The sequence below is a fragment of the Podarcis liolepis genome, assembly GCF_965112155.1.
Source record: "Podarcis liolepis genome assembly, chromosome: 4".
Taxonomy (NCBI): Eukaryota; Metazoa; Chordata; class Lepidosauria; order Squamata; family Lacertidae; genus Podarcis; species Podarcis liolepis.
Window position 1 is genome coordinate 23,879,804 of NC_139558.1, and position 24,542 is coordinate 23,904,345.

Here is a 24,542-nt window from a genome sequence, read left to right on the forward strand (position 1 = left end):
AACTACCAATTTTCCCCTCTGAGAATATAATCTACTGTGAGAGAAGACAGGGCTCCAGCAGCCTCCCCAATTACTCAGAGTGACTTGATGGGATGTAGATTTGTTACAAACAATTAACCCCAGTGCAAAGCTTTTCTTTATCTGAACAAAACGATGAATGCCCCCCCCTCTTTATTTCACATGAATGTTCACTTATGCAGTTCATTAATATTTGCTCTATTAGAAGATTTTGAAAATTGCTCTTTTGTCTAAAGCAGTAATTTCCAAACTTCTACCCTGGAGTAACATACACTCCCCATCAACACGCCTGTGGAGGGAACACCCATAGAACTCTCCCATCATCACTCTCCATTAGCTGAGGGTTGGCCCTAGAATATACTCAACTCCTCCTCCTGACTGCATAACGCAGGGCAACATGCCATCTTGTGAAAAAAGATTGTCCCTGCTGCTGCTCTTCTCCTGAAGGAAATTCAGGTTCCCTCAGAAAGCAGTTTGAGGAAAAAGGTCTTCCCCTTCTCTGTCCAGTCCTGAGCATTGGTGGCCAAGGAAATTTTAGGTAAACGAGGCAGAGTACAGGGAAGTAGATAGAGCTTGAAACAATGCCGCAGACCTTGGAGCGAAATAGCAGTCAATGCTACAGAACTGGAACTTCCTACGTGAGAATTGCATGTGCTTCCTTCTTCTCACCTATATGGCTTAGGGCAGCGGTGTTCAAACTTTTCTCAAAGAGGGCCAAATTTGATGAAGTGAAGGGCCATGAGGGCCGACCAAAGTTGTTGAGCTTCTTTTAGAATTGAAGTTGTTGAGGTTTTTTTAGGATTTTATCCCAGGAAATAAACCGCCACAGGGGTCGGATAAAACCGACCGGCAGGCCGGATTAGGCCCCCAAAACGGATTTTGCCTGGCTTAGGGAGTAGGGAATGCCTGATTTAAGCCCTGTGGCACTCTCTATCAGTTAAACATGCTTGTGTGCGACCAGTGTTACTTATGGGTACTATATATGTTTTAAATATAATACAGTGGTACCTCGGGTTACTTACGCTTCAGGTTACAGACTCCACTAACCCAGAAATAGTACCTCAGGTTAAGAACTTTGCCTCAGGATGAGAACAGAAATTGTGCTCCGGCGGCACAGCAGCAGTGGGAGGCCCCATTAGCTAAAGTGGTGCTTCAGGTTAAGAACGGACCTCCGGAACGAATTACGTTCTTAACCCGAGGTACCACTGTAATACAATTGATGCTGAGATTTCATTATACAAAATGCCTACATTTACGATAGTCCTGATTTAATAATGTATAATTTATATAAATTTATAATACAGTGGTACCTTTGGTTAAGAACTTAATTCGTTCTGGAGGTCCGTTCTTAACATGAAACTGTTCTTAACCTGAAGCACCACTTTAGCTAATGGGGCCTCCTGCTGCTGCTGCACCGCTGCTGCACGATTTCTGTCCTCATACTGAAACAAAGTTCTTAACCCAAGGTACTATTTCTGGGTTAACGGAGTCTGTAACCTGAAGCGTATGTAACCTGAAGCGTATGTAACCCGAGGTACCACTGTACTAATTTGATTGTATCTAATGATACACCAGTGGGCTTCTGCTGGTGAAATGGGACTTTTGTTTCATCTTCTCTGTACCAAGAAATCTTGGTACATATATCTGTTCCAGAGGGTCCCTCAACCCTCCAAAACTTGATTGTGCAGGAAGCTGGAAGGGACTGGGCAGGAAGTTCTGTTGCACATATGGAAAAACCCTTGTGCCGCCAGAGCGTTATCACTGGGTGCAGCCGGTTGAGTTTAATGATGCAGTTGTGTGTAGGCTAAGGATTTGATCCAAAGCACTTTGAAATTCAGCGTATAATATGAAAGATTTCAATATATCTTTGGTATGAACTACTGAAACTTATTCCAGTAGAACAGATAGCAGATATCTGCCTCCAAGCCTTACAGTGCTTACTTTAACCTGAAAAAAGAAAGAATATTTTGCCTAACTTTGCTAGGAAAAAAGGAAAATGGTTTCAAACATGCTTATTTTTAAGACTGTATAGGCTTTCACTTATGACCCAAGGCATAGGTTTTTTACATCTTTGTAAATTCAGATAGACTTGGCTGAAGTAAGCAAGTCATTGTTCGTATTCCCCATTAATATCAATAATTTCCTGTTCTTCACCCCATCCTATCTTCATTTTGTCCTTCTATTTCTTTTTAAAATCTAGCTTGAAAGCTTCTTGAAACAAGGACTATCTTTTCCAAAACTTAATTCCTTTGTGAAGCACACAGGTTGGACCCTGACTTCCACTTCTGTGAATGGAATAGTTCTTTCCGTTTATGTAAGCAACTGAGATCCAGCAGAGACCTCCTTCTGGAGCAGACCCCTGGACCACTTCTCGTGGCTCTGCACCCCTCCGAAGGGGGTTTCCTGGGAGCTACAGGGAAAAGGAGGAATTGGCAAAATCCACCCCCTTTGTTTTTTCCTCCTCTTCTGAGCATAAGTCTGAATACAACCATTTATGTACAGTGGTACCTTGGTTGTTGAACGACTTGACTCCCAAACGCTGCAAACGTGGAAGTGAATGTTCCTGTTTGTGAATGTTTTTCAGAAGCCTAACATCCAACACGGCTTCCGATTGAGTGCAGGAAGCTCCTGCAGCCAATTGGAAGCTGCGCCTTGGTTTTCGAATGATTCCAGGAGTCGAAGGGACTCCTGGAATGGAATAAGTTCAACAACCAAGGTACCACTGTATTGACATGGTCATTACGTAAATAATGGCATATTTCTCCATAGAGCAATGGCTGTAACTGTTTATTAGTGGTTGTAAATTTAGCTGCTGCAAACCACAGTTAGCACAAATGGTTGCTTGCAAACCAACCTCAAATGGGCACTGACACAGATTTGGACATTAAAAAAAAAAAAATCGACCTGAAGTCTGAAGGGAACCAAAGGTGCACACTTCTTGTGGTAAATGCAGATTCATTTATGTCACATGAATGTTCGGCGTGAAGGAATTTGCATTTCCTACAAAAGTGTGCACCATTCCGTATTATTAAGTCAGTTTCTGGACAGTTGTTATTTGGCCATGTTCTTCCAGTTTTAGTGCCCCTTACTATCCTGAGGAGGGTTTGGCTTTCTTGCATTTAGGTTTAAAGAGAGAGAAAAACAGTGAGAAATCAGCCCCCTGTCCTCCATGAATAGCTGTTGGTGTGGGATAGCTACTGTTCCCATTGACTTCTGCATCAAAAAATCAAAGTCTGTCTTTTATATGGGCAGAAATTTAGCTAGTTTTATATAAAAGCATCTTTAAAAACTCATTCTGCAAATGCTGTTGAGTAGTGGCTTTGTAAAGGTAATCTGAGGTAGCCAACCTTGGATGGTGTGCCCCATGGTTTAGTCAATTAAGTATGTTGCAATCTAATTTTATTTTTTAATGTACAGATATACTTAGTGTATTTTCTGTAAGAGTGAGGAGCACATTGGGTGTGCCTGCATGTATTTATATATGATAAATAAGTGAGTAGAATATTTTCCATATTTTAGTTCTCAAAAATATGAAAGCCCTGCTTTTATCTTTTTTTGTGTGTGCTGTTGAGAATCTTTATGCTGGAAAATGTTGAAAGCACTGGAGTAGTAAAAGCTACGATTTTTGTTTTGTTTGGCAGTCGGCTTCTGTTTAAAATTCCTTTAATCTATCTATTGCATGCTTTTATATTCCTCTTGATAACCGAAGGCACGATGAAGGATCCTTCTTTATATGAACTCATTCAACAAACAATGCTGAAAAATGCTTTGTCTTTTTATGCCATAAAATGGACTGTTGTGTGAACTGTTAAATTTCTATTTGCCTTTCTTGATTTCCTCCCCCTCCCCACCCCACCCCTCCTTCCTTTTGGAAGAAAACCACAATTTCTATGCTAGATCTAAAGTTTCATTAAAATTGCTTATGCCCTGTCCCAGGCATTTTAAGTGGGCCATCTGTCTAAACATCTCTCTATTTTTTTCTGATCATTTCCTCGACTTATTCATGAGCCATGGGAGGGCTTCTTTGTAGTCTCCATGTAGCTGGTTCAGCCTACCCCCACTGAATACATCTATGTGCTTGCATAACATATCTTTTCACAGTGCTGGAAATTCTCTGAACTTGGTTCAGATGAATGGCCCACTTTCTGAAGGGTTTTTTCTTCCCCCCACTTCTGCTGTAAAGATTTGTATGCAGGAATTGACCTCAGTGCCTAAAGAATACAGCACATTATTCTTGGTCGTTTATAGGCCTCCCACTGAGAAAGTTATGATGAAGGATTTCTTAATTATTCTTTGACCATTAATATTGTTTTAAGTCAATATATCACTTTTATTTAGCTGCTGAAATACATAATTGTGCAACAGGAAAAAATAGCCGCATGTATTTGCGGTGTGTCATGTAACATAGTTTTGCAATGTTGGGGTTGCTCAGATTCTTACCTGAGAGTCTGAAGACAAATTACACTTTAATGTAGGTTCCCCCACCTTAAGCTCCATACACCTGATAGTTTGAATTTTCTTAAATCTATACTTTTATTTTCATAACCCTTTGTGACATTAATTTATATCCCATTACGTCATCTGCAGCACTTGCAAATGGGGGGGGGCACCTCTTTGTAGCAAACTGGATACTGAGCCCCTACATGCTGATTGGCCGCTGACAATCTAAGCCTGAGTAGAGCAGCTGTTTATTCTAGATTATATGAATGAAACTTTACATTGCTGCTTTTGGTTTTTATATAGTTTAGTTAAACTACGGGTGATGTCCATCTCTTTTTTAGGCATCTTGTTTTTCTGATGTTCTGCAGGTTCTCTAGCTGAGAATCCATTGCAGCAAGGAAAATACAAGCTGTGAACGCTGATGCTTCATACAGAAACAACCAAACCATTTGGCAGGGAGGCAAGAATGGAAGTAGCAGCATATTGTAGTTCTTTGTGCATATAAATTCCAAGATATGCCTATTCCAGCTAATATTTTGCATGGTTTCCCCCCCGCCTTTGATAAATCCCAGTGGTGTCTTGCTCAGTTTGCACCTAAAGCTGTGTCTACACCTGACTTTTGCTCCGCTTTCTGGATTTTAAGTGATGAACTTAGTGTTTCAGAAAATGGGCGTTATCTCACTGTCAGGACGACCTTTTCTTCTAATAGCAGTAGTATTGGAAAATGTTTTACAACTCCTTTGATCATAGCTAACACCTTTCTACCATTTTCCATTTCATGCTATAACTGCAGCTGTCCCTTTTTGTCTCACAAGGGGAATGAGTGCACCATCAGACCAACTTTTCCACTTTAAGCCCAGATTCTGTCAAACTATTTGTCCTAAAACTGAAGACTCTCAATTCTTCCTCCCACCACTATTAGAATATTCTGACTTTTACTGTCACCTGTTATACAGGGCACTGGGTTCTGGTTTAAAACCCTGTAAGTACTTGACAGGGTGTGTTTTTTACGTTGTTGTGTGTAATATTTATGATATTTGTAGTTTTAATTGTAGTTACTCTTCTGATTTCGGAATCCACTTTGAAAGAAAATATTTTTAAAAGAGGATGCAAATAAGTAAAAAAAAAACCCAACACCCAACAATTTGACTTTGCATATTTTCTTTCTTTAGCAGTGTTGTGCTAGCTATCAAATTTTTTAGGGGGTTCTGTTAGTGATAGGCATAAATGGTAAGCAAGCGAGAAGACCGGCCTGTATCTACCCAAAATTTATTCAGGAATCATTTGTGAAAGTTCTGTTGACAAAGAAAATTAATCAGTAATCAGAAAATTAGTGATGATTTTAAATATGTGTATGGCATCTCCAAACTAAACCAACTCCAGAAGCTAACAGGGAAAGGTGGATTCTGATTCTACCATGGTAGCTCTATCTAGGTGAGCCAAGAGTTGCAGATGCTTTGAATGGGCAACTGACTCATCTGCTTGGCATGTCCATGTTGTTGCTCAGCTCTATTGCCTGATTAACAGTTCACAATGATTTGGCAAGTTGTTATATGAATCATTCAACATCAGTCATGTGACGTAGTAGCTATGTCTGGGGTTGTGTCTTTTTCCAACAGTGGAAAGGTTGTTCTGCTAATACTGCACATATTGTGGTAAGCGTAGTGAACCAGAACGCTGGTAATAAGAAAAGGAAAAATGCAACTGTCATAAACCAATGCTAGAATTGTAAAAACACACAAAGCACCGGAAATACAAAAGGCTGGTGGCAGACTCAATACAAAATGTATACCTAGTGAACTGTGCTTCATAAAAAAATAAGGATGCAGATTAATCTGTTGATGTCAGCACTAAGTTGCACAAAACACTCTTTGAGCAGATGCTATTTCAGTGTGCTAGTAAACAAGAGTGGAAGTGAAGAAAGTTGCATAAACTTTGGTCTGAGTAGACATTCCTTCAAGCTTTCGTTGTTTAAACAAAAGGTGGTTGAGGGTGAAGAAAAGCATTCTTTTGTTGTCTCATAATCTAATAGTGCTAAAGAACCCAGTCTTTGTGAAATAATAATAAATATTTGATCGATGGATTGTAGAAGCTCAAAATTGCTGGTCCTTTCCTCCATCTCAGTATTATTAATTTGCATCAGAATTCATGCAAGGGAAGAGAACACAGTTAAAAAGTAAATAAATATGTTATTGACTAAGCAACACTGTCATGGCTCTTAAAATGCATTCTACTCTCTCTCTTGGTCAAATACACTTTTTTCATAAGCTTACTGTAATAAACATTGGGGAATCTTCAAAAGGACACAGGAGTCTTCACAAATGACCCCTTCTCACCCACTATTACCTGCTCTGATGAGTAGTGGCCCTCCAAAGACTCATTCCTGCCACCTGACATAAGCTGGAGATCACGTGACTTGAACCTGGAACTGCCTACACACAGAGCTTGTAATGTACCACTGAGCTATAGGCTCTATCTTCACTGCTGTATTCCCCAAAAGGTAGATTCTACATGCTTTAATTTTAGAATGGGCTTTTGTACATATGATTTGGTATTTCAGAGGAGATCACAAACGGATTGTTCTGGTCCATTCTGGTCTTGGTAAGATATCACTCATAAGGTGCTCAACCTGCCATTTAACTCGTGTGAGATAGTTGTGGGCAGGTTTATCCTGATACCATTTTTTGCTTTTTACCTAAGAATCCTGAGAATAACTTTCTTCCTTTTTTCTATAAAAGTAATTAAGAATAGTAGTGTACTCTCTAGGATTATTTGAAGTATATGTCGAGAGCAGGAAACCAATAGGCTTCTGTCATAATCAAATCACTAAGCATATGTTGAGTGATAACAGGGGCATACAATCACAGGGGAAGAACTCAAGGAGAAAAGTGGCCCAATTATGGTAATGAACAGGTAGCCAAATGAAAAGGATGGGAGAGAGCACAGGGTAACAATGTGAAATTATGATTAGCGCAGTAAGCAGCTGGCACAGCCTAACTATTGTTGTCAAATGTCTGGAACATCACGGCAGAATGCAGCTTAAGGACAGTGCGAAAGGACAAACTGCTTAGTCTGTGCATTTCTACAGGGAGTTCTTGAAATGTGTAAAGGTTGCATTGGGAGACCAGCAACTGTCTAAAACTTTCTCTTTGACAGCTTGCGATATTCCTGATTTGTATTGTGGGCTGCCCCTCACTTGTTGGATTCATCTTACTTGGTGTTGTATGCTCTAAGAATTTATTCAGAGTTCGATTCTGTCCCCTGAAGTCTGCAGTTTCCTTTACTCTCAAAGCCATTTCCCCCATCAGATATAGTTGGTGGGGCTGGATATGTTACAAACCTGCAACAAATAAAAACATAAGAAACAAAGGCATTTGAAAGTGGTTTCCAACCTCCATACCTGGTAAAATTGGAATTCCACTTTATCTTAAAACTAGTGTTTTCATACAAATCCTCAGTCAGTTTAAGATTGTTTTTTTTAAAAAAAATTAAACCCATCTTAATGCTAAAATATCAGCATTGCTGGATCAGGCCAAAGGCCCATTTAGTCCAACATTCTGTTCTCACAGTGGCCAGCCAAAGGTCTATGGGAAGTCCACAAGCAGGAACTAATACTCAATATTTTTGTAATTACTTAGCATGTTTATTTATTAGATCCCTTTCCATGGGTGTGCTCAACAGCTAACAAGATTAAAACATACTTAAAGTATCTACAGCAGGTCAGTACAAAATCATCTTTCATATGATGATTCTTAAACTTCCATTGAGAGCTTCATTTGTCTTTTTATGCTGTCAGTTAAGTCTTCTAGTGATGGCATCAGTGATGAATAAAGAAGGGCTGGTTTTCTAAATAATGTCCTTCCTTGACTTTTAAAACATCTTCAAGATCTGAGCAGAGATCTTGCTACCTGCAATACTTTAAACTGGTGATCTAGTATTATTGTGGATGCAAAGCATGTGCTCTATCACTTATGCCTTTACTTATGATGTTCTTGCAGCTAAGGTTACATGTGGCTATAAATCAGATTTTCATCATACTTCAGCTACACGACTCCCTCCAAAGTTGTAACCTGAAATGTCATGGTTCTAACATTTGTAAAAGGCTGTTACTAAATGCAGGCTATATTACCAGGAAGCCATGTGTAGAGTGCAGAGACCTGTCTGCCTCAGGAAAATGTTTGGAAGTCGTCTGCAAAAAATGTGAGGGTTGTTTTGTGTCTATGGGATATTTTTACAATCTTGTTTTGCTAGGTGTTGTAAGCTGCCTTATAGGAGAGGCGGAATAAATAAACCAAGGCATCTGAAAGAATTATATGCATATAGTATATGATCCAAGTCATAGTTATTTTTTTTTTAATCTTGTGATAAAAACCATGGAGAGAGCCAGTGATGAAACACGGGTTGAGGATGTTTAAAGTACTCTTATTTTATTTGTCTTTCTGTTGCTTTAGGGTTTCTATTGTTCCACCTGATGCTAACAACTGGGAGCTATCAATCCAGCTGGGGGAAACAACTCACTCTGTTATAGCTTCATGTCAAGGGTCTACGTTCTTGGTAAGTCTTTGTTCTCTTTTTACAAGAAGTCAAGATTTTATTGTGATGTGGTATTGACTTTTGCACGCACTTCATAATGATAAGATGATTCTTAGCAATATGATGGTAATAAAAACGGGAAATTACTATCAGAACTGTCTAAAAATTATTACTGAATTATTACCACATAATAAAAGCAGTCCATACACCAAGTTATTCTGTTTCAAACACTGGAATCCTTGCTGTTTGGTGGAGACCAGTGGCTAAAGGCACATACCTGATGTTGGATTTGGTAACACTGAAGTAGCATTTTTTTAAGAAGATTTTGAAACTGACGTCATGAAAACAAGGTAAGTATGCACTCCAAGAAAGATGCACAAGTGGTCAGTCTCTGAGCTGTGTGCTAACACTGCATATTATTCAACAGCCTTAAGGCTACAATATGGCACAATGGAGAAAGTGTGTGTGTGTCTTTTTGCCTGGAAATGTCTGAGAACTGAAACTTCCTGCTGACGAATTTTCACAGCCCGTTTGGGTGACCTATCTATTCTAACTTGCTATTTTATGTAAGGGCAGGTCAGATTTTATGCTGTTCTTTCACACTGTATGTTATGATAAAAGCCCATTTTGAATGCAACACTAAGCCAAACTAGCATAAACAAGCAAATTGGTGGGTTCCCAGAGACAAGATTTTGATCACTTTGCTTTTACGCCAGTCTTCCTGCTGCCACGTTGCTGTAAGCTAAGCCATGGTTTGGCTCATCGTTACATCTGAACCCAGGCTCATAGCTTATCTCCTCCAGAAAGACCATGAGCAGCAAGACATAGAACAAACCTTGGCTACCAGTTTTGTGTGGAGAAAGATAAATCATGAACGCAGTTTGAACATAATGCTGAACCAAACCATGGCTTTGCTTTGCTTGCTTTGCAGTAGGATGGGCGGCTGGGGAAAGTGAACACAATCTCTCTTGGAAGCTGCACATTTGCACCTTCATGCTAAGCCATGGCTTGGTTTCGCATTATGTGTGAACCAGGTCATAGTTTCAGGAAGGCCTTCCTCTGGTCCAAGAGGCAGGGCCTAATCTTTGCTGATTTTTTTTTAAGACGCTAGACTCTTCATGCCTTCAGATCAGTCCTTCCCAGCATGCAATAGATTAGGTTTAAGCAAGAAGCTTGGGGCAAGGCAAGCTAGCTTCTTCCTTCTCTCCTTTTCCTTGTAGTGTCTGCAGCAGTCCCATTCGGTCTGCCCGCCCCTTCTCTTTTCTTCTCTTGGCCACGTACAGTATTGTACTGGTTTCAATATACAAAAGAAGAAGAGAGAAATTACAAAAGGACTTGGCTGTTAACCCCCTAGTGTTGGTGCTGACCTTTAAAGCCCTAAACGGCCTCAGTCCAGTATACCTGAAGGAATTTCTCCACCTCCATCGTTCCGCCCGGACACTGAGGTCCAGCGCCAAGGGCCTTCTGGCGGTTCCCTTGCTACGAGAAGACAAGTTACAGGGAACCAGGCAGAGGGCCTTCTTGGTGGTGGCACCCGCCCTGTGGAACGCCCTCCCACCAGATGTCAAAGAGAACAACAATTACCAGACTTTTAGAAGACATCTGAAGGCAGCCCTGTTTAGGGAAGCTTTTAATGTTTAATAGGTTATTGTATTTTAGTGTTTTGTTGGAAGCCGCCCAGAGTGGCTGGGGAAACCCAGCCAGGTGGGCGGGGTATAAATAATAAATTATTATTATTATTATTATTCCTCTTGACGTGGAAGGGCACTTAACTGTTTCATATGGGGAGGTGCTCCACCTTGTTGCTTCTAAGCTGCAAGTGGTTATTTTTTTTACCCACACTAATGTTTCTGGAGAGAACCTTGCAGAGAACAATGGAACTCATGTTGTCTAGACCAGTGTTTCCCAACCTTTTTTGGGCAAAGGCACACTTGTTTCATGAAAAAAATCTTGAGGCACACCACCATTACAGCCCCGTGACGTCAGCGCGCAGCGTCACGCCGGGAGGGACATGAATTGCTAGCAAATTACATAATCACCTCCTTGAGGGCTGGCTCATCTTCTCCGAAGGCAGAACCCCATTAATTAACAGCACAGACTCACACCATAGCCAAGACGAGGGGGGAAAACCTCAGTCATGCACAGTCATGCACATGTGGGGGCTAAATGAGGACGAAGACCAGGCAGAGAGCAGGGTTCAAATCACCCCACCTGGCCAGGACAATCCCTGGGTGCTCCCTTGGGCCACTCGCCTGACCCACCTCGCAGGGCTGTTGTTGCGAGGATAACACGGGGAGAACCCCGCACGCCCCCGGGAGCTCCTTGGAGGAGAAAGCGGGCAATGAATGCAATGCACGAAATATATGAGAGGCGACCAGGTTTTGCAGATGAGGGGCCCCCGCCAGCCTCTGCTTCCAACACCCGGCGCAACGACGCCGAAGTTTCCCCCCGGGCTCGGCTCGGGGAGCAGCGCTGCTCCCCCCCGGCTCCCCTTCGCCCTCCCGGCTCTCTCTGCCGCCCACTGGGGACCCCCCTCACCTGCCAAGTCCGGAGCGCCGGTGGAAGTTGCATGCATGCATGCAGGGCGCCGTGTTGCCATTGCATTGCACTGCACTCCATGCAACGCCTGCACGCATGCATTGCCTTGCACACCCGCCAAGGGGTCTCCCCGCGGTCCGAGGCGTCCCCTCCGGCGCGGATGCAGCATTGCAAAAATAAAACCCCCCCGATGCAGCCCTACCTGGGGGGCAGCCTCCGCCTCCGCCGCTCCGCCTCCGCGGGGATCCCCGGGCTCCATCCAGCCGCCCGATCTCCGCGGGGGCGCAGGCAGGCTGCGCGGGGTCTGCGCGGAAGAGCCCCTGCCCGCCCGGCCGCCGCCGCTGTGCTCATTCCATGGCCGGGAGAAGAGCGCTTCAAACAAAACGCCCGGCCCGCCAGGCCACGCTGGGAAACGTAGTTCGCGCACCCCGCGCGGGCACGGAGCCCAAGGGCGAGGGGACTACGGATCCCGGCAGCCCCCGCGCCGGGGACGGAGGGGGAGAGGCCGGGTGCAGGGATGGAGGGACGGGTGGGCGAGCGAGTGAGTGGCAGTCGCCAAGCCTTGGCCGAGAGCCAGGAAGGGCCTCCCTGGAGGAGGAGGAGGGAGGCGCAGAGCGGGAGGGAGGGAGGGAACCCCAGGGGTCATCTAGTGACGGCGCCCCAATCAAAAATTTGACTTTAAAAAAAAAATCTTTCGAATTTTTTAATTTTTCCTGCGGCACACCAGGCAACATCTCGCGGCACACTAGTGTGCCGCGGAACAGTGATTGGGAAACACTGGTCTAGACACCTTGAAAGAATAACAGTACCATAAAGATTTTAGCAGTGACCATATTTCTCCATACTGGAATGCTTTCGTGGAGCAAAATAATGTTAAATTTATTGTAAAGCTAATAGGTAGAGGCTAGAAGAATTTAGAAGTATAAACAATGGTGAATCTACATACAATAGCCCAGTATTGTAAAACGTTGAATCTATCTAATTCACCGCTCTGTAATTTTCCTGCCACCGAGAGGAGGAATGTTCAGCGAGCAATAAAGGAGTAAAAGATAATTGTGCTATCTTTCCATAGATGCATCCTTTTCTCTTTCTCAGTATTTATTTGGTTTACTTCTCTCTCTGCTGTGAATGTCTGAATTGGGAAACTGGAAAGCATGCTCGCTTTGGTATCCTCCTGATATTTAAAGGGTTAGAGATGGCTAGCTCCACACATCCTGTTTCCAGCCACTTGAATGTCAAGTATTCTTAACTCAGGCTACTTCTTTTAAACTGAAGCCATTGTCTTTCTCAAAGCTGGCAAACACACCAGATGTGTTCTGAAATGGAATTAAGAACGAGTTCTCCAATGAGTTCACTTCCACAAAAGCTTACTTTTACAAAATAAACTTGAAAAATAAACACTAATAAACATTAGAAAAGAATTCCATGGGCTTTCTTGACATGCATGTTAACAATTCTCTGTATATTTTAATGAACACTTAAAAGTTGTTAATGATGTCTTGAAATAGTTTTGTAATTAAGCTGAACACCTCTTCCTTACTTGGCACCTGCATTTTCCCTATTTACATAAGTGTGTTCATGGCTCCAGCAATACTCAGTGCTTTGCAGAATTTGCTTTGCATAAATATTTATAGTGTTGTGGAATATTTTCTATTTAATCAACTTCCTGTCCCTTCTCATCTTTCATGCTTACCATTTTGTTTTGGAATCTTATGTCCCCTTGTGTTGGGGTGATGACCTTTTTTGACCAGTATACATTCCAGCCATATTCTTGGTTCCCCTCCCCCTACTCTCCCGCTGTCCTTTTAAAAATGAATGGAAACCTAACCTCTTTGATGTAGGTCTCCCTGTTCACATTAAGGAGACACATGGATGCAAGAAGCAGATTCCACTGAGCTGTGTAGAAAGCTAAGGCTATAGGTGGAGCCAACCCTGTCTGTATGCAAAGCTTTGTATTTTCAGCAGCCACTATCCTTGAGAATCCTTGCCAGTATTGCCGCCGCCTCAATCTTTCCTGCGTACCTGAATGGAGGCGCACAAAAATGTGGAGGAGGAGAGGCATTTGGTTTAGGAAGCTGCTATATATTATACAGCAGATGATTGGCATTGCGCAGGAATGCTGTATTTGGAATACTGCGTACCGTTCTGGTTGCCCCATCTCGTAAAAGAATACTGTAGAGCTAGAAAAGATGCAGGAAATGGAAATTAGAACCATGAATTTGAAGAGCAACTGTCATCAACAAATCACGCTAGTAGGACTGCAAGAAGTTTTGTAAGGAGAAAAGTGTTACAAAGTAGAAAAATATAGAGATATTGGTTATGAGTTTGAAATGTAATAAGGAAAATAAGAAATGCATACTAAGAGATTAGATTGGAAAATTTTCAGACAGGATTGATGGAAGTCAAAAATTTGAATAAGATGTAAAAGTATGTTTAATTGCTGTTAAAAAAACTAATAAAAATTATATTAAAAAAAGGAAATTAGAACCATGAAAGGACCGGGGCGCAATGTCTACAGTAAAAGGATAAAGCATTGGGGGATTTTAAGGTTTGGTGGAGGGAAGGTAAATTAGTGGGGCATGGCAGAGGTTTCCACAGTTACGAATGTTTTGGATAAAGCAATTAGAGTTTCCCTCTCTTAGACCTTTTAAGCCTGGGATAGTATGGGATCATTGCCTTTAAGAAGGAGTGGATAACCTGTGGCCCTTGAATTTTTGCTGATAGGAGTTGTAGTCCAGCAACATCTGGAGAGTGGCAGTGATTGCCCACCCTAAAAGAGTCTAGCGTCAGCATACCCAAAAGACTGGCCACTTATGTAAGGAACCCACCTGGTAGCTGAGATGAAAGCCCTTCTCCCGGTGTATTGCCAGCACAGAGCAGGCAGATAGTGATGGCAGAACATTCTTCTATGGTTCATTCCTAACTATGGAGCTCCCCAAGGAAGATTAACCCTGACACCTTTGCTGTTATCTTTTATGTGTCAAGCAAAATCTTCCCAGTTCATTCAGACCTTGAATAAATTAACCACCCCACTTTATTTTCTTTGGATCCCCACACCTTAAATATATTTTTTTAACTGTTTCCTCATGAGCTCTTTTCCTGCTCCTTCTGGCTGTAAAATTGTTTACCTGCCCTATAAGAGATCCTGCGTATTTCAATCGCTCAATATTTCTCAGAGATACGCTAACATAGCTTGAAATTTGGATGTGTACACTTTTATATTAATGGCAGATAAAATAACATTCGAAATACATTTCCACAAATTAAAGTCACCTTTCAAATGAAACATGCATTTTCATCATGCATGATGACATCAGCATAGACAGATAATGGCCATTGCACATACATCAAACATTGCATGTAGAGCTGAAGTTATCCCTGACTCAATGCTTTTCAGTTGAGGCTTTAGACATTCAGCAACAAATGAGTGATAAATCATGATGGGACAAGACTGCATGAGGAACATGTTTGGGTCAGGTTTTAGAAATATAGAAATCAACACACCCACCCTTCATTTTCAGCCATACCAATGTTTCAGAATTTGGTCAAAAGACAAATTATACAAATGAACCCATTTCTTTCTTGCTGAATTCACTCATGCTGGCCTTCTGTTCATAGCTTTGAAACTACATGTGTGTGCAAGTGAGTGAGTATGTGTGGCCACATTGTGGTTTTTTTGTGGTACAGGGATCTGCTTTCACGTTACTGAACAGCAACAGCGTCAGAGAGCGAGTGTGTGTGTGTGTGTGTGAGAGAGAGAGAGAGAGAGAGAGAGAGAGAGAGAGAAATCAATATTGTGTGATCTCCATAATCGGGATCAGCAAGACATATGTAGTTGACTTCCCTTGGTTGTCTGGAAGTGAGATGGCAGAGGGCAGCAATGGCTACCATGCTTTCTCTAATTTTGTGTTATTCCATACTCCTATAGCAGCCATTTTGTGACTGGTGCCCACAGTACTACTTTCTCAAAGCATGTCTGCTGGTCAAAACAGGAATGTTTTGTGCTAGCTTCTGACTACAATATGATTTATAATAACCCCATACCATGCTTCTACAGAGGTTTCTTCTTTCCTCTTCTGCGTGCAGTCCTTGAACACCATCTGACGATGGAGAACAGGGAATAATGCAGGTACCTATTATGCAAAGCGACATTAAGGTCCTGTTTGCACATCATGCGAAGGAGAAACGTCTGTGTTTGAACCAAGGATTGTGATTTGATTTGTTCCACTCCAAACAAGCTCTGATCTGTAACCTAGGTTTGTTTTTGGTTTAATGATCGTGGTTGGTTTGAATAAAAGAAGCCAGAGTCCCCACTTTGGATGTAATGTCAGACTAGGCGCATAGTTTGTTTCTTTGGAACACTATCAGGGAAGAACAAAGCGGCCAAGATCAACAGGGTTTACCGAAAATCCATTAACTATTGTGCACCATGACTTGTGAACTGGGCCGCTGTCTGATGAATAGAAAGAATCGCAGTTGCCGGGGTGTGGCTGGGGGCGGCGGTGGGTGGAGGCTGGGATACAAAATGAACGCTCTAGGCACAATCCATTTAGAAAACATTCTGCACAAGCTTTGCTGAAATTAATGGGAGCAGCACATAGGCGTATGAGGTGGATGGCGACCATTTATTTTTAAGACCGACAAGATAACTGTGAGCTCCTTTTGCTGGCATAGCAGCAGTAGTTATCTTTATCAGCATGTTGAGTGCTGTATGGAGAGGCTAGACATGAATCAACAGAAATAGTAGTTAGCTCTGTGTGTCCTGGTTGCTGCCACTTCATTTTTAGCTGATTTATTTTATTTGAGCACATGCGATGTGCTGGATTACTTCCTTTTGCATCAGCACCTCTGAAATTCAGGCTTAGTGGGGAGATTTCTAGGAGCAACGCTGCCCAGGCTTGCTTTCTTCGCTCCAAATTTCATTGCCTTTCTCAGGGCAAGACAGGCTTATTAACATGACTTTAATATGGCTCTTAATGCTCTATAAGAAAAAAGAAAAGAAAATAACGCCGCTGTAGTGGCTAGATGTGACTAACTGTTTTGATGTAGTCTTTTCAAAAGACTAGACCAGAGCTTCCCTTTTTGAAATGTGTAAAGCAGTATAGACACAGCTTCTCAGATGGATCTAATTAGTCCTTCATAGGGGCTGGATGTCCGTTTGTTGCAGCTGAATTCTCATTTCACTCACCCATAACTAGAAACACCTCGCTTCAAACACATTTCTTCAAAGAAAGAAGGGTTTAGGGTTCCATGTTTTACTGCTTTTTGATGTCTGTTTCCCTTTAACAGAGAAGACCTTATGTTTATACAACTGTTGTTATTAAGGAAACATAGCTTTGTTCAGAAGAATTCATTTTGTATCCGTATTTGACTGTTTCTAAGAGTGGAAGATCTTGCTACTCTAGACTGTGCGGGTAAGCTCATACAATAAGCTCATTTACTAGAAAGACAAGTCTTCGTACAGTATCTGGATGAGAAGAAAGATTAAACAGCGCAGATTTTAGGGCTTATAAAACTTGAAGAAACAGTATTTTTAAATGTAATTTTAGTATCGCTATTCATTAAAGGCGAGATCTCAACCCAGTAGGCAATATGAACATTTGAAACTACCTTGTGCCTAGTCCGATCTGATCTAATACTATAGCTGCAGATCTCTAGAGCTTCTAGCAGAAGTCTTTCCCACCCTGTCTCGTAGAAGTCACTGAGGATTTCACCTGGGACCTTCTGAATACTAAGCATGTTCTCTCACATGATGATCTATAGCGCCCTTTCTCATCCTTCTAAGTTTTGTGTTGGTGGAGCTTTTAAGATCCAAAGTGTATGTGATGGTGGCAGACTGGTGTTGTTGAACATCGATCTACCTTGTTCGTGAGCAAAGGAAGGTGAGGTGGGGTGGAATGTAAATGAAAGGAGAAAAGAGAGGGTCCATGGCCTGGAGGTACTGAATCTTCCCACCTCTCAACGTCCGTGGACTATCTCCCAATGTCTTCTAACCTCATCTGGGCAGGTGCAAACATGGGGGAAGGGTCAGATTCCCTGTCCCTTGTGGTTCCTCAGTTGCTCCTCGCTCACCAACACTTTCCGTGCAAGTGTCGAAGATCTGCATTTAAAGTTTTTCTGGTCTAGTACCATAGCATAGTTTGGCTTGAATGTCAGGATGTGCATCAAGATTTGTGTCCATTTTTATCCCAGGATTCCTTGGTTTCCCAGCAGAAGCTCGCCCATTTTGCCACTACAGTGGTACCTCGGGTTAAGTAATTAATTCGTTCCGGAGGTCCGTTCTTAACCTGAAACTGTTCTTAACCTGAAGCACCACTTTAGCTACTCGGGCCTCCTGCTGCCGGGACCGCCGGAGCACAATTTGTGTTCTCATCCTGAAGCAAAGTTCTTAACCTGTGGTACTATTTCTGGGTTAGCAGAGTCTGTAACCTGAAGCGTACCAGAAGGTACCACTGTAATTGAAGTCTAATGCTTCTGGGTACTAAACGTAAGAAGAAGAAAAATCCTGAAAATTACAGAAAATCTGGTATTCCATAATATAATCTAATTTTTGGTATGACATTGTCCCTCCTTGTTTTTCATTAGGCACAGTGTAAAATAAAATGAAATGATTTTACAGGAGCATTTCTGAAATTCTCTTTTTAGTCTTTTTCAATACTAGAAACATCACTTTTCTTTGGGACATCAAAGCTCATTCTCTTAAAATAATATCCGCTTCATGAGTAGAACACCTTATGGTTCACACAAAGAACTGCAAAGCTAAAACACAGTCACATGTCCACACTTTGTTTTAAAAGAAGCCTTCCTTTAGCAGAAGCATTCTTCAACCTTGCTAACACATATAGCTAATGTAAGAGAACAGGAAATGGTGCAGCAACCGCCTTCACTTGATAAATATAAAGGGGCATAAGGAGAGCCATTGGAAGAGCTCTACTGGATCCGATTAATGGTGCATCTAATCTTCAACATGACCTCATCAGCCAGATGTTTCCAGGAACACAATGAAGACACCCCCATTGTTTCCCCCCAGCAACCAGTAATTTTCAAGCATCTCTCTAATAATTTTATTCATGTTTTTGTACACAGCCCTGGACACTTCTGAGAAACATTTTAAATAAAATAAGAACGATGCATCAATTTGAAAGGTTAACTAGTTCTTTAGGACTGAAGAGTTGGTCTTGCCTTCTTTCTGCCTCATCCAAGGAGAAAGAATGGCGCTTTGTGGATGTTAGAAGAGTTGTCAGTTTTCTGTTTTGGAGAAGAAAACAAACTTGAATCTTGTTAAGAGCAGAAGAAGAGCACTGCTAGATTATGCCAACGGCCCGACTAGACCAGGATCCTGTCCTCACAATAGCCAACAGGTTGCCCATGTGAAGCCTGCAAACAGGAGCTGAGTGCAACTGCACACTTTTTGCTTCTGATTCCTAGCAACCGGCGTTTAGAGGCATAGTGCTTCTGACAGTGGAGAGAGAACATAACCATCATGCCTAATAGCCACTGATTGCATATCTGATGGCCAGCTTTCTTGGAGTTCCAGGGTTTCTACTTCCACAGTGATTAATTGGATGAGTGATTGGATTAGTTTGGCTTATTAGTACCAGGGTCATTTCCCACCAAAAGACATTACAATTCATTCCTCGAGGAGTTCTGCTGCTTCCACAGCTTTAGGACAAGCAGTTCTCTGAAGATCTGCACATTAGCACCATTGTCTTCTCTAATGCAGCCTTTGGTTAATGTGTTTTCCAAAAAGTAAAGACCACACCGGGCTGGAATCACTGGGGAAAGGAAATTGAACTTAGCATAGCGTTCTAATTCTGAAGGACTGTGGGTGGGGAAAGTCTTTCCATCTCACTCATACACATAGGGCATACACACAGAACAGACAGCAGCTACACACCTGAAGACACACACACATAAACCCACATGCCTGCCCCCTGCGCGCGCACACACACACACACACACATGGGTTGCAGATAATGAACAAGGGAAGGGACAGCTATCCTGGTACTAGGATACAGGTTCTCACTCTTCCCACGCACAAATCATCACCTGGTGAGCCACGCAAGGGAGTGCTCTGTACCCTGATCTTGGTGCCGGGGTGGGCAGAGAGGCTTCAACATTGTGGCCCCACCCCAATGATAAAGATGATCTGATGAGTGGGTGCAAGCAGCGGTCTCTGTCCCAATCCTGTATGTGTCCGTCCCCCCCTCCCGGACGTTATTGCCAAGCACTGTGAAAGTGCTCCCACAGTGAGGAAGCAGCATTGAATAGTATTGGTAAAAATTTAAACTTGCCACTGCCAAATTGCCAAGGGGGTGGGGTCTTGAATAGGTCACAAAAATGTCTTGAAGGGCTAAATATGTCCCACAGGTCAGATACCCCAGACTTATACCATTGGGTTTTTTTAAAATTATTTATACTTCTATTAAAGCTAGGGAGCTTTCTTCCAGGCTGTAATTGGGATGCCTTTTTGCCTTGTTACAAACTAATCTATTTACTTTGATTAATCATGTAAAAGATGTATCCTTATTTGATTTTTGATTATGTTCTGCCCAGCTGCATGTCACATACAGAGTGGCCAAGTTTCTTAGCTGCACAGAAGCTTAAGAAGGCACATTGATGAAAACGGGGCAAACTGTAAAGTGATTTATGTGAACTAATTATTGCAGTATTACAGCTTCCCTATATATAGTTATTCAGCAAATAGCAGTTGTGAGTTATTTCATGATAGCTTTGTATGTTCGCTGCTGATTGCACAGTAAAACTTGATTTTCTGTGAAACAAGTGAATGTATGTAGCCTAGCTATACTATACATGTAAAAGTCAGTCTGTGATAACTGTGGAGTTTAAGAAGGGGTCTGAACCCAGAAACCTGCTATTGCTGATATAAGCACATACTCTCACCTGAGAAAAAGTTTTATGTTTTCACTTTTTAAGAGCAGCATATACTGTACCAAATTTGTGCTGCACCCATGGTCTTCTGCATCTTAGGCAATCTTTTTTAGGATTGTCAACCTTAGTGAAAATTGCAAGTGAGCATTGCTGATCAGATCTAGCACTCAAAGCAATTTCATCTGGCCCCAACATATGTAGCAGAGTTTTCTTTAAGGTATGGTCAAATAAATTGCTTTTAATGTTATTTCTCTCTGGATTTTGTATGTAATGGCCCAGCTGTTTCATAAATGTAAAGTCCTTAAATGTAATGGGTGACATGTCTATTACAGAGTCTAACAATCCATGAGCAATTTGGTTGTGTGGCAGAAATGTTCTTTTAGCTCTCAGACTATTGTTGGAACAATAGAATAACTTCTAGAACTACAAGAGTTGTCCGCCCTTGATCTATATTGGTCTCAAATGTCATTTGGCAACGAGAAACTTGATCAGTTCTTCGTGAGCAAAATAAATGTTTCACTTTTTTCTACAAATCACCAGCAGTTCAGTGCAGTGTCCTGGGAGTTTTCCATTTAAAAAGAAGAAATAAGTAGTGAAAATAGCATACCCTTGACTTACCAGAGAGCATTACTATTACAAAGAAAATAATAATGAGTTGTCAGCAGCCAGTGTGATTGCATTTGCTGTTTTGGAGAAATATTAAATGAGAAGTATTACCTACAAACGAAGCATTTTAAGAGAGCTTCAGCTACATCAATGTAGAAACAAAACAAAAACAGGATATAGTTTGTAGATGGTTTCACCCTGTGATATACCCTGAATATTCATCATTATCCAGAAGCAGGTAGGAAGAGAGTAGTGAGTCAATAAAATATTGCTCTGAAACATTAAATATAACATTATAGCTGGCAATTCTTTATCGGGATGAATTGATAGCAAAAAAGTAACTAATAGGCTAGATCAAAAGAAGTGTCAGGAATTAATGTAGAGAAGAAGAAAGCAAAAGAGACAAATAATAGAGTAGGTGGTAAGTGGAGGATTAGCATAAGTATAAGGAGTAATTTTTTCTGGGTCAGATGAAAAGAAATAGAGAATAAGTGTTATACGAGGTGTAGGGAGTAGCTTCAGGATTAAAATGACACCTATTTAAGGGTCATACAAAATCCAGGAGATGGGCATGATTTGTGTTATCTATCATTATCCGTAGACCTTCTTAATAGTTCTACTGAAATAGTAGCACTAAAATTTGCCTAATGGGCTCTTAAAACATATTTCAGCACTGTTTGTTAGGAATGATTCAACTTCTTTTTTCTTGTGGTAACCCTGTAAAGTTTGCTATAATTTCTATTTAACCAATGGAGGCTTAAGAATCACATTGACCATTGTCACCAAGAGTATGTTTTTTGATGGCAGACATTTGAACTGGAGTGTCCTGTGTTCGTATTCTTCATTTTGTTTGCATAATGCTTTCTGTGTACTTGTTGTTTAGTTGTTTAGTAATTTAGTCCGACTCTTCGTGACCCCATGGACCAGAGCACGCCAGGCACTCCTGTCTTCCACTGCCTCCCGCAGTTTGGTCAAACTCATGCTGGTAGCCTTGAGAACACTATCCAACCATCTCGTCCTCTGTCGTCCCCTTCTCCTTGTGCCCTCCATCTTTCCCAGCATCAGGGTCTTTTCCAGGGAGTCTTCTCTTCTCATGAGGTGGCCAAAGTATTGGAGCCTCAGCTTCAGGATCTGTCCTTCCAGTGAGCACTCAGGGCTGATTTCCTTCAGAATGGAGAGGTTTGATCTTCTTGCAGTCTCAAGAATCTCCTCCAGCACCATAATTCAAAAGCATCAATTCTTCGGCAGTTAGCCTTCTTTATGGTCCAGCTCTCACTTCCATACATCACTACTGGGAAAACCATAGTTTTAACTATACGGACCTTTGTTAGCAATGTGATGTCTCTGCTTTTTAAGATGTTAGCAATGAGATGTCTCTGCTTTTTAAGATGCTGTCTAGGTTTATTATTGCTTCTGTGTACTTACTAGAATTAAATGCATTGTGCCTATTGACTCTGTTTGGTTGCAAGTCTCCTTGGTGAGATAGAGTGGTGGTGGGGAATTCAAACTGAAAGTACATTAAAAGCAGAGGAATACTACTCATTTAGTAACTAGCTTCATCTGGAAACATTAATCTCTAAGCAAAAAGCAGCATTCAGTTTAGAGCTGTGACATATGGTTTAGAAAATGTAAAGTAGCAAAACCAAAGAAATGCAAGTGAGCAATTCCTGGGATCTGTTGCCAGAACAGTAGCCTTATTTTTGTGCTTCCGCATGATGCACTGAAAGGAACTGAGATTTTTGCAAAAGTGAGAGGGCACCATAAGCGTGAGAGGCCAAAAGTGAGAGGGCACCAGCCTAGAAACATGGAAATAAAGCAGATGTGCTTATTTTGAAGTTCTGGAAATGGGATCCTACAAAATTATTGCTACACTTTATATCAGAGAATTGTTCTGTGATAGGGATTGTCTGGAAGTGCTACATTTGCCACCGTCAGTTACTTGGGTAAATGAGTGGTATATAAGTATGAATATGACTGAGATCCAAAGAGCTTCTTGGGATATAAAAAGGCTTCTAAAGTCTAGTGAAGTTTTTGACTTCTGGCAGTGAGTGTGGGAGGGATAGTGGGTAGGTGCCGTTGGTTGAGAAAAATCAGAATAAAACCTCCTTGGGCTCATGGGCTGTCCCCTTCTTCTCTTCAGCTACTCATCAACTTTAATCATTATTTAGACCTCTTAACGAGTCACTGCCAGTGCCCGTGTTGGGAGCAGAAATTACTTTTGTTACTTGGCTACTTTTTCCATTTAATTTGCAGGATTTGTATAATTTTAAATACATGGAACAGACTGTATCATTTCTTTCTGCACTATCCAAACAGTCTTTCCTACAATTGTTTCAGGGATTATGTTCCAAAAACTCTGGGTAGAGGCATGAAAAACTGACCCATCACCTCCCTACTTCCTATATCAAAGCTTTTTGAAATGAATATGAACAAGACATGAATACAATAGTATTAACTTATTTCTTTGTCACTTAATTTTAATAGTGTATTTTGTGAACCTTCTCATTATCACTTTTAATAGTTGACCCGTCTAATAGTCCCAAACCACAAGTTCCAATTTGCAATCGAGCGTCTGCAGTTTATTACCCGAAATTCCTAGTTGATGCCATGATGATTTTCTGAATTTCAGAGTTCTGTCAGTTCCAAGTTAAGGACTGATCTGTCAGTCGTTTCTTGCATAAACTATATTGAGGCTATAATCCTATGCGTACTTTTATTTTTAAGTAAAAATCTTCACCTTTATATACAGCCATGGGCAGAAACAGGAATGACTTAGCACGGGATGATTCGGCATCTTGCCTAAAACTTCTTGCAAACACTCCAGAAACTCAGATCCTTTTTCTTTCTCTAGGAGACGGTACAGACTGTGATACCTGTTTCTGGATGCCAGAATGGCTATCCCTTAAACATACGCCATGGGAACAAGTAGCTACTGCTGAGTTTCCAAGCTGTCAGCTGAATCCTTATTTATTCTGTCTTCTGCCTATGAAATGGTAACCAAGAATAGTTTACGGGAAGGAACAACAGGATATACAGGAAGAAAGTTCAGAAGTCACAATACAATCAACTTGTCAATCAGAACACCTACATTGCAGGAAACAGATCAAACCTGAAATTCCTCTTCTATATGTCACATGACTATTTTTTAACCTATCTGTACACATGCATGCTTTATTTATTCTAAAGGTCTGATCTGGGCTCTTTATAGCCATAGTTGGAGTGAACATTTCACAGCCAGGCACTACTACTGGGAAAGATTTGCTGTTTGCAATGGAAAATTCTAACTTAAGCAGAGAGCAAGCAACACACTTCTCCTTAGATCTTAATGGGTGAGAGCAGGAATATGAAATCTGTTGCTCTCCAGATGTTGCTAAATACAACTCCCACCATCCCGGCTGGGACTAATAGGAGTTGGAGTTCAGCAGCATCCTGGAAAGCCACAGGTTCCCCACCTATGGGTTCAGTACTTTTCACAGCACTAGATTGTGTTGTCAGACCCACGACAGACTGCTGCG

General features: G+C 41.5%; 1 protein-coding gene across 1 annotated transcript in view; it reads left to right on the top strand.

Moving 5' to 3' along the window:
- The window catches only part of PCCA (propionyl-CoA carboxylase subunit alpha), a 230,486-nt gene that overhangs the window by 137,708 nt on the left and 68,236 nt on the right, over positions 1-24,542 (top strand). The window contains exon 19 of the mRNA XM_083501215.1: positions 8,910-9,012. Coding sequence (XP_083357341.1) covers positions 8,910-9,012 — 103 coding nt within the window. The remainder of the gene's footprint in view (positions 1-8,909; positions 9,013-24,542) is intronic.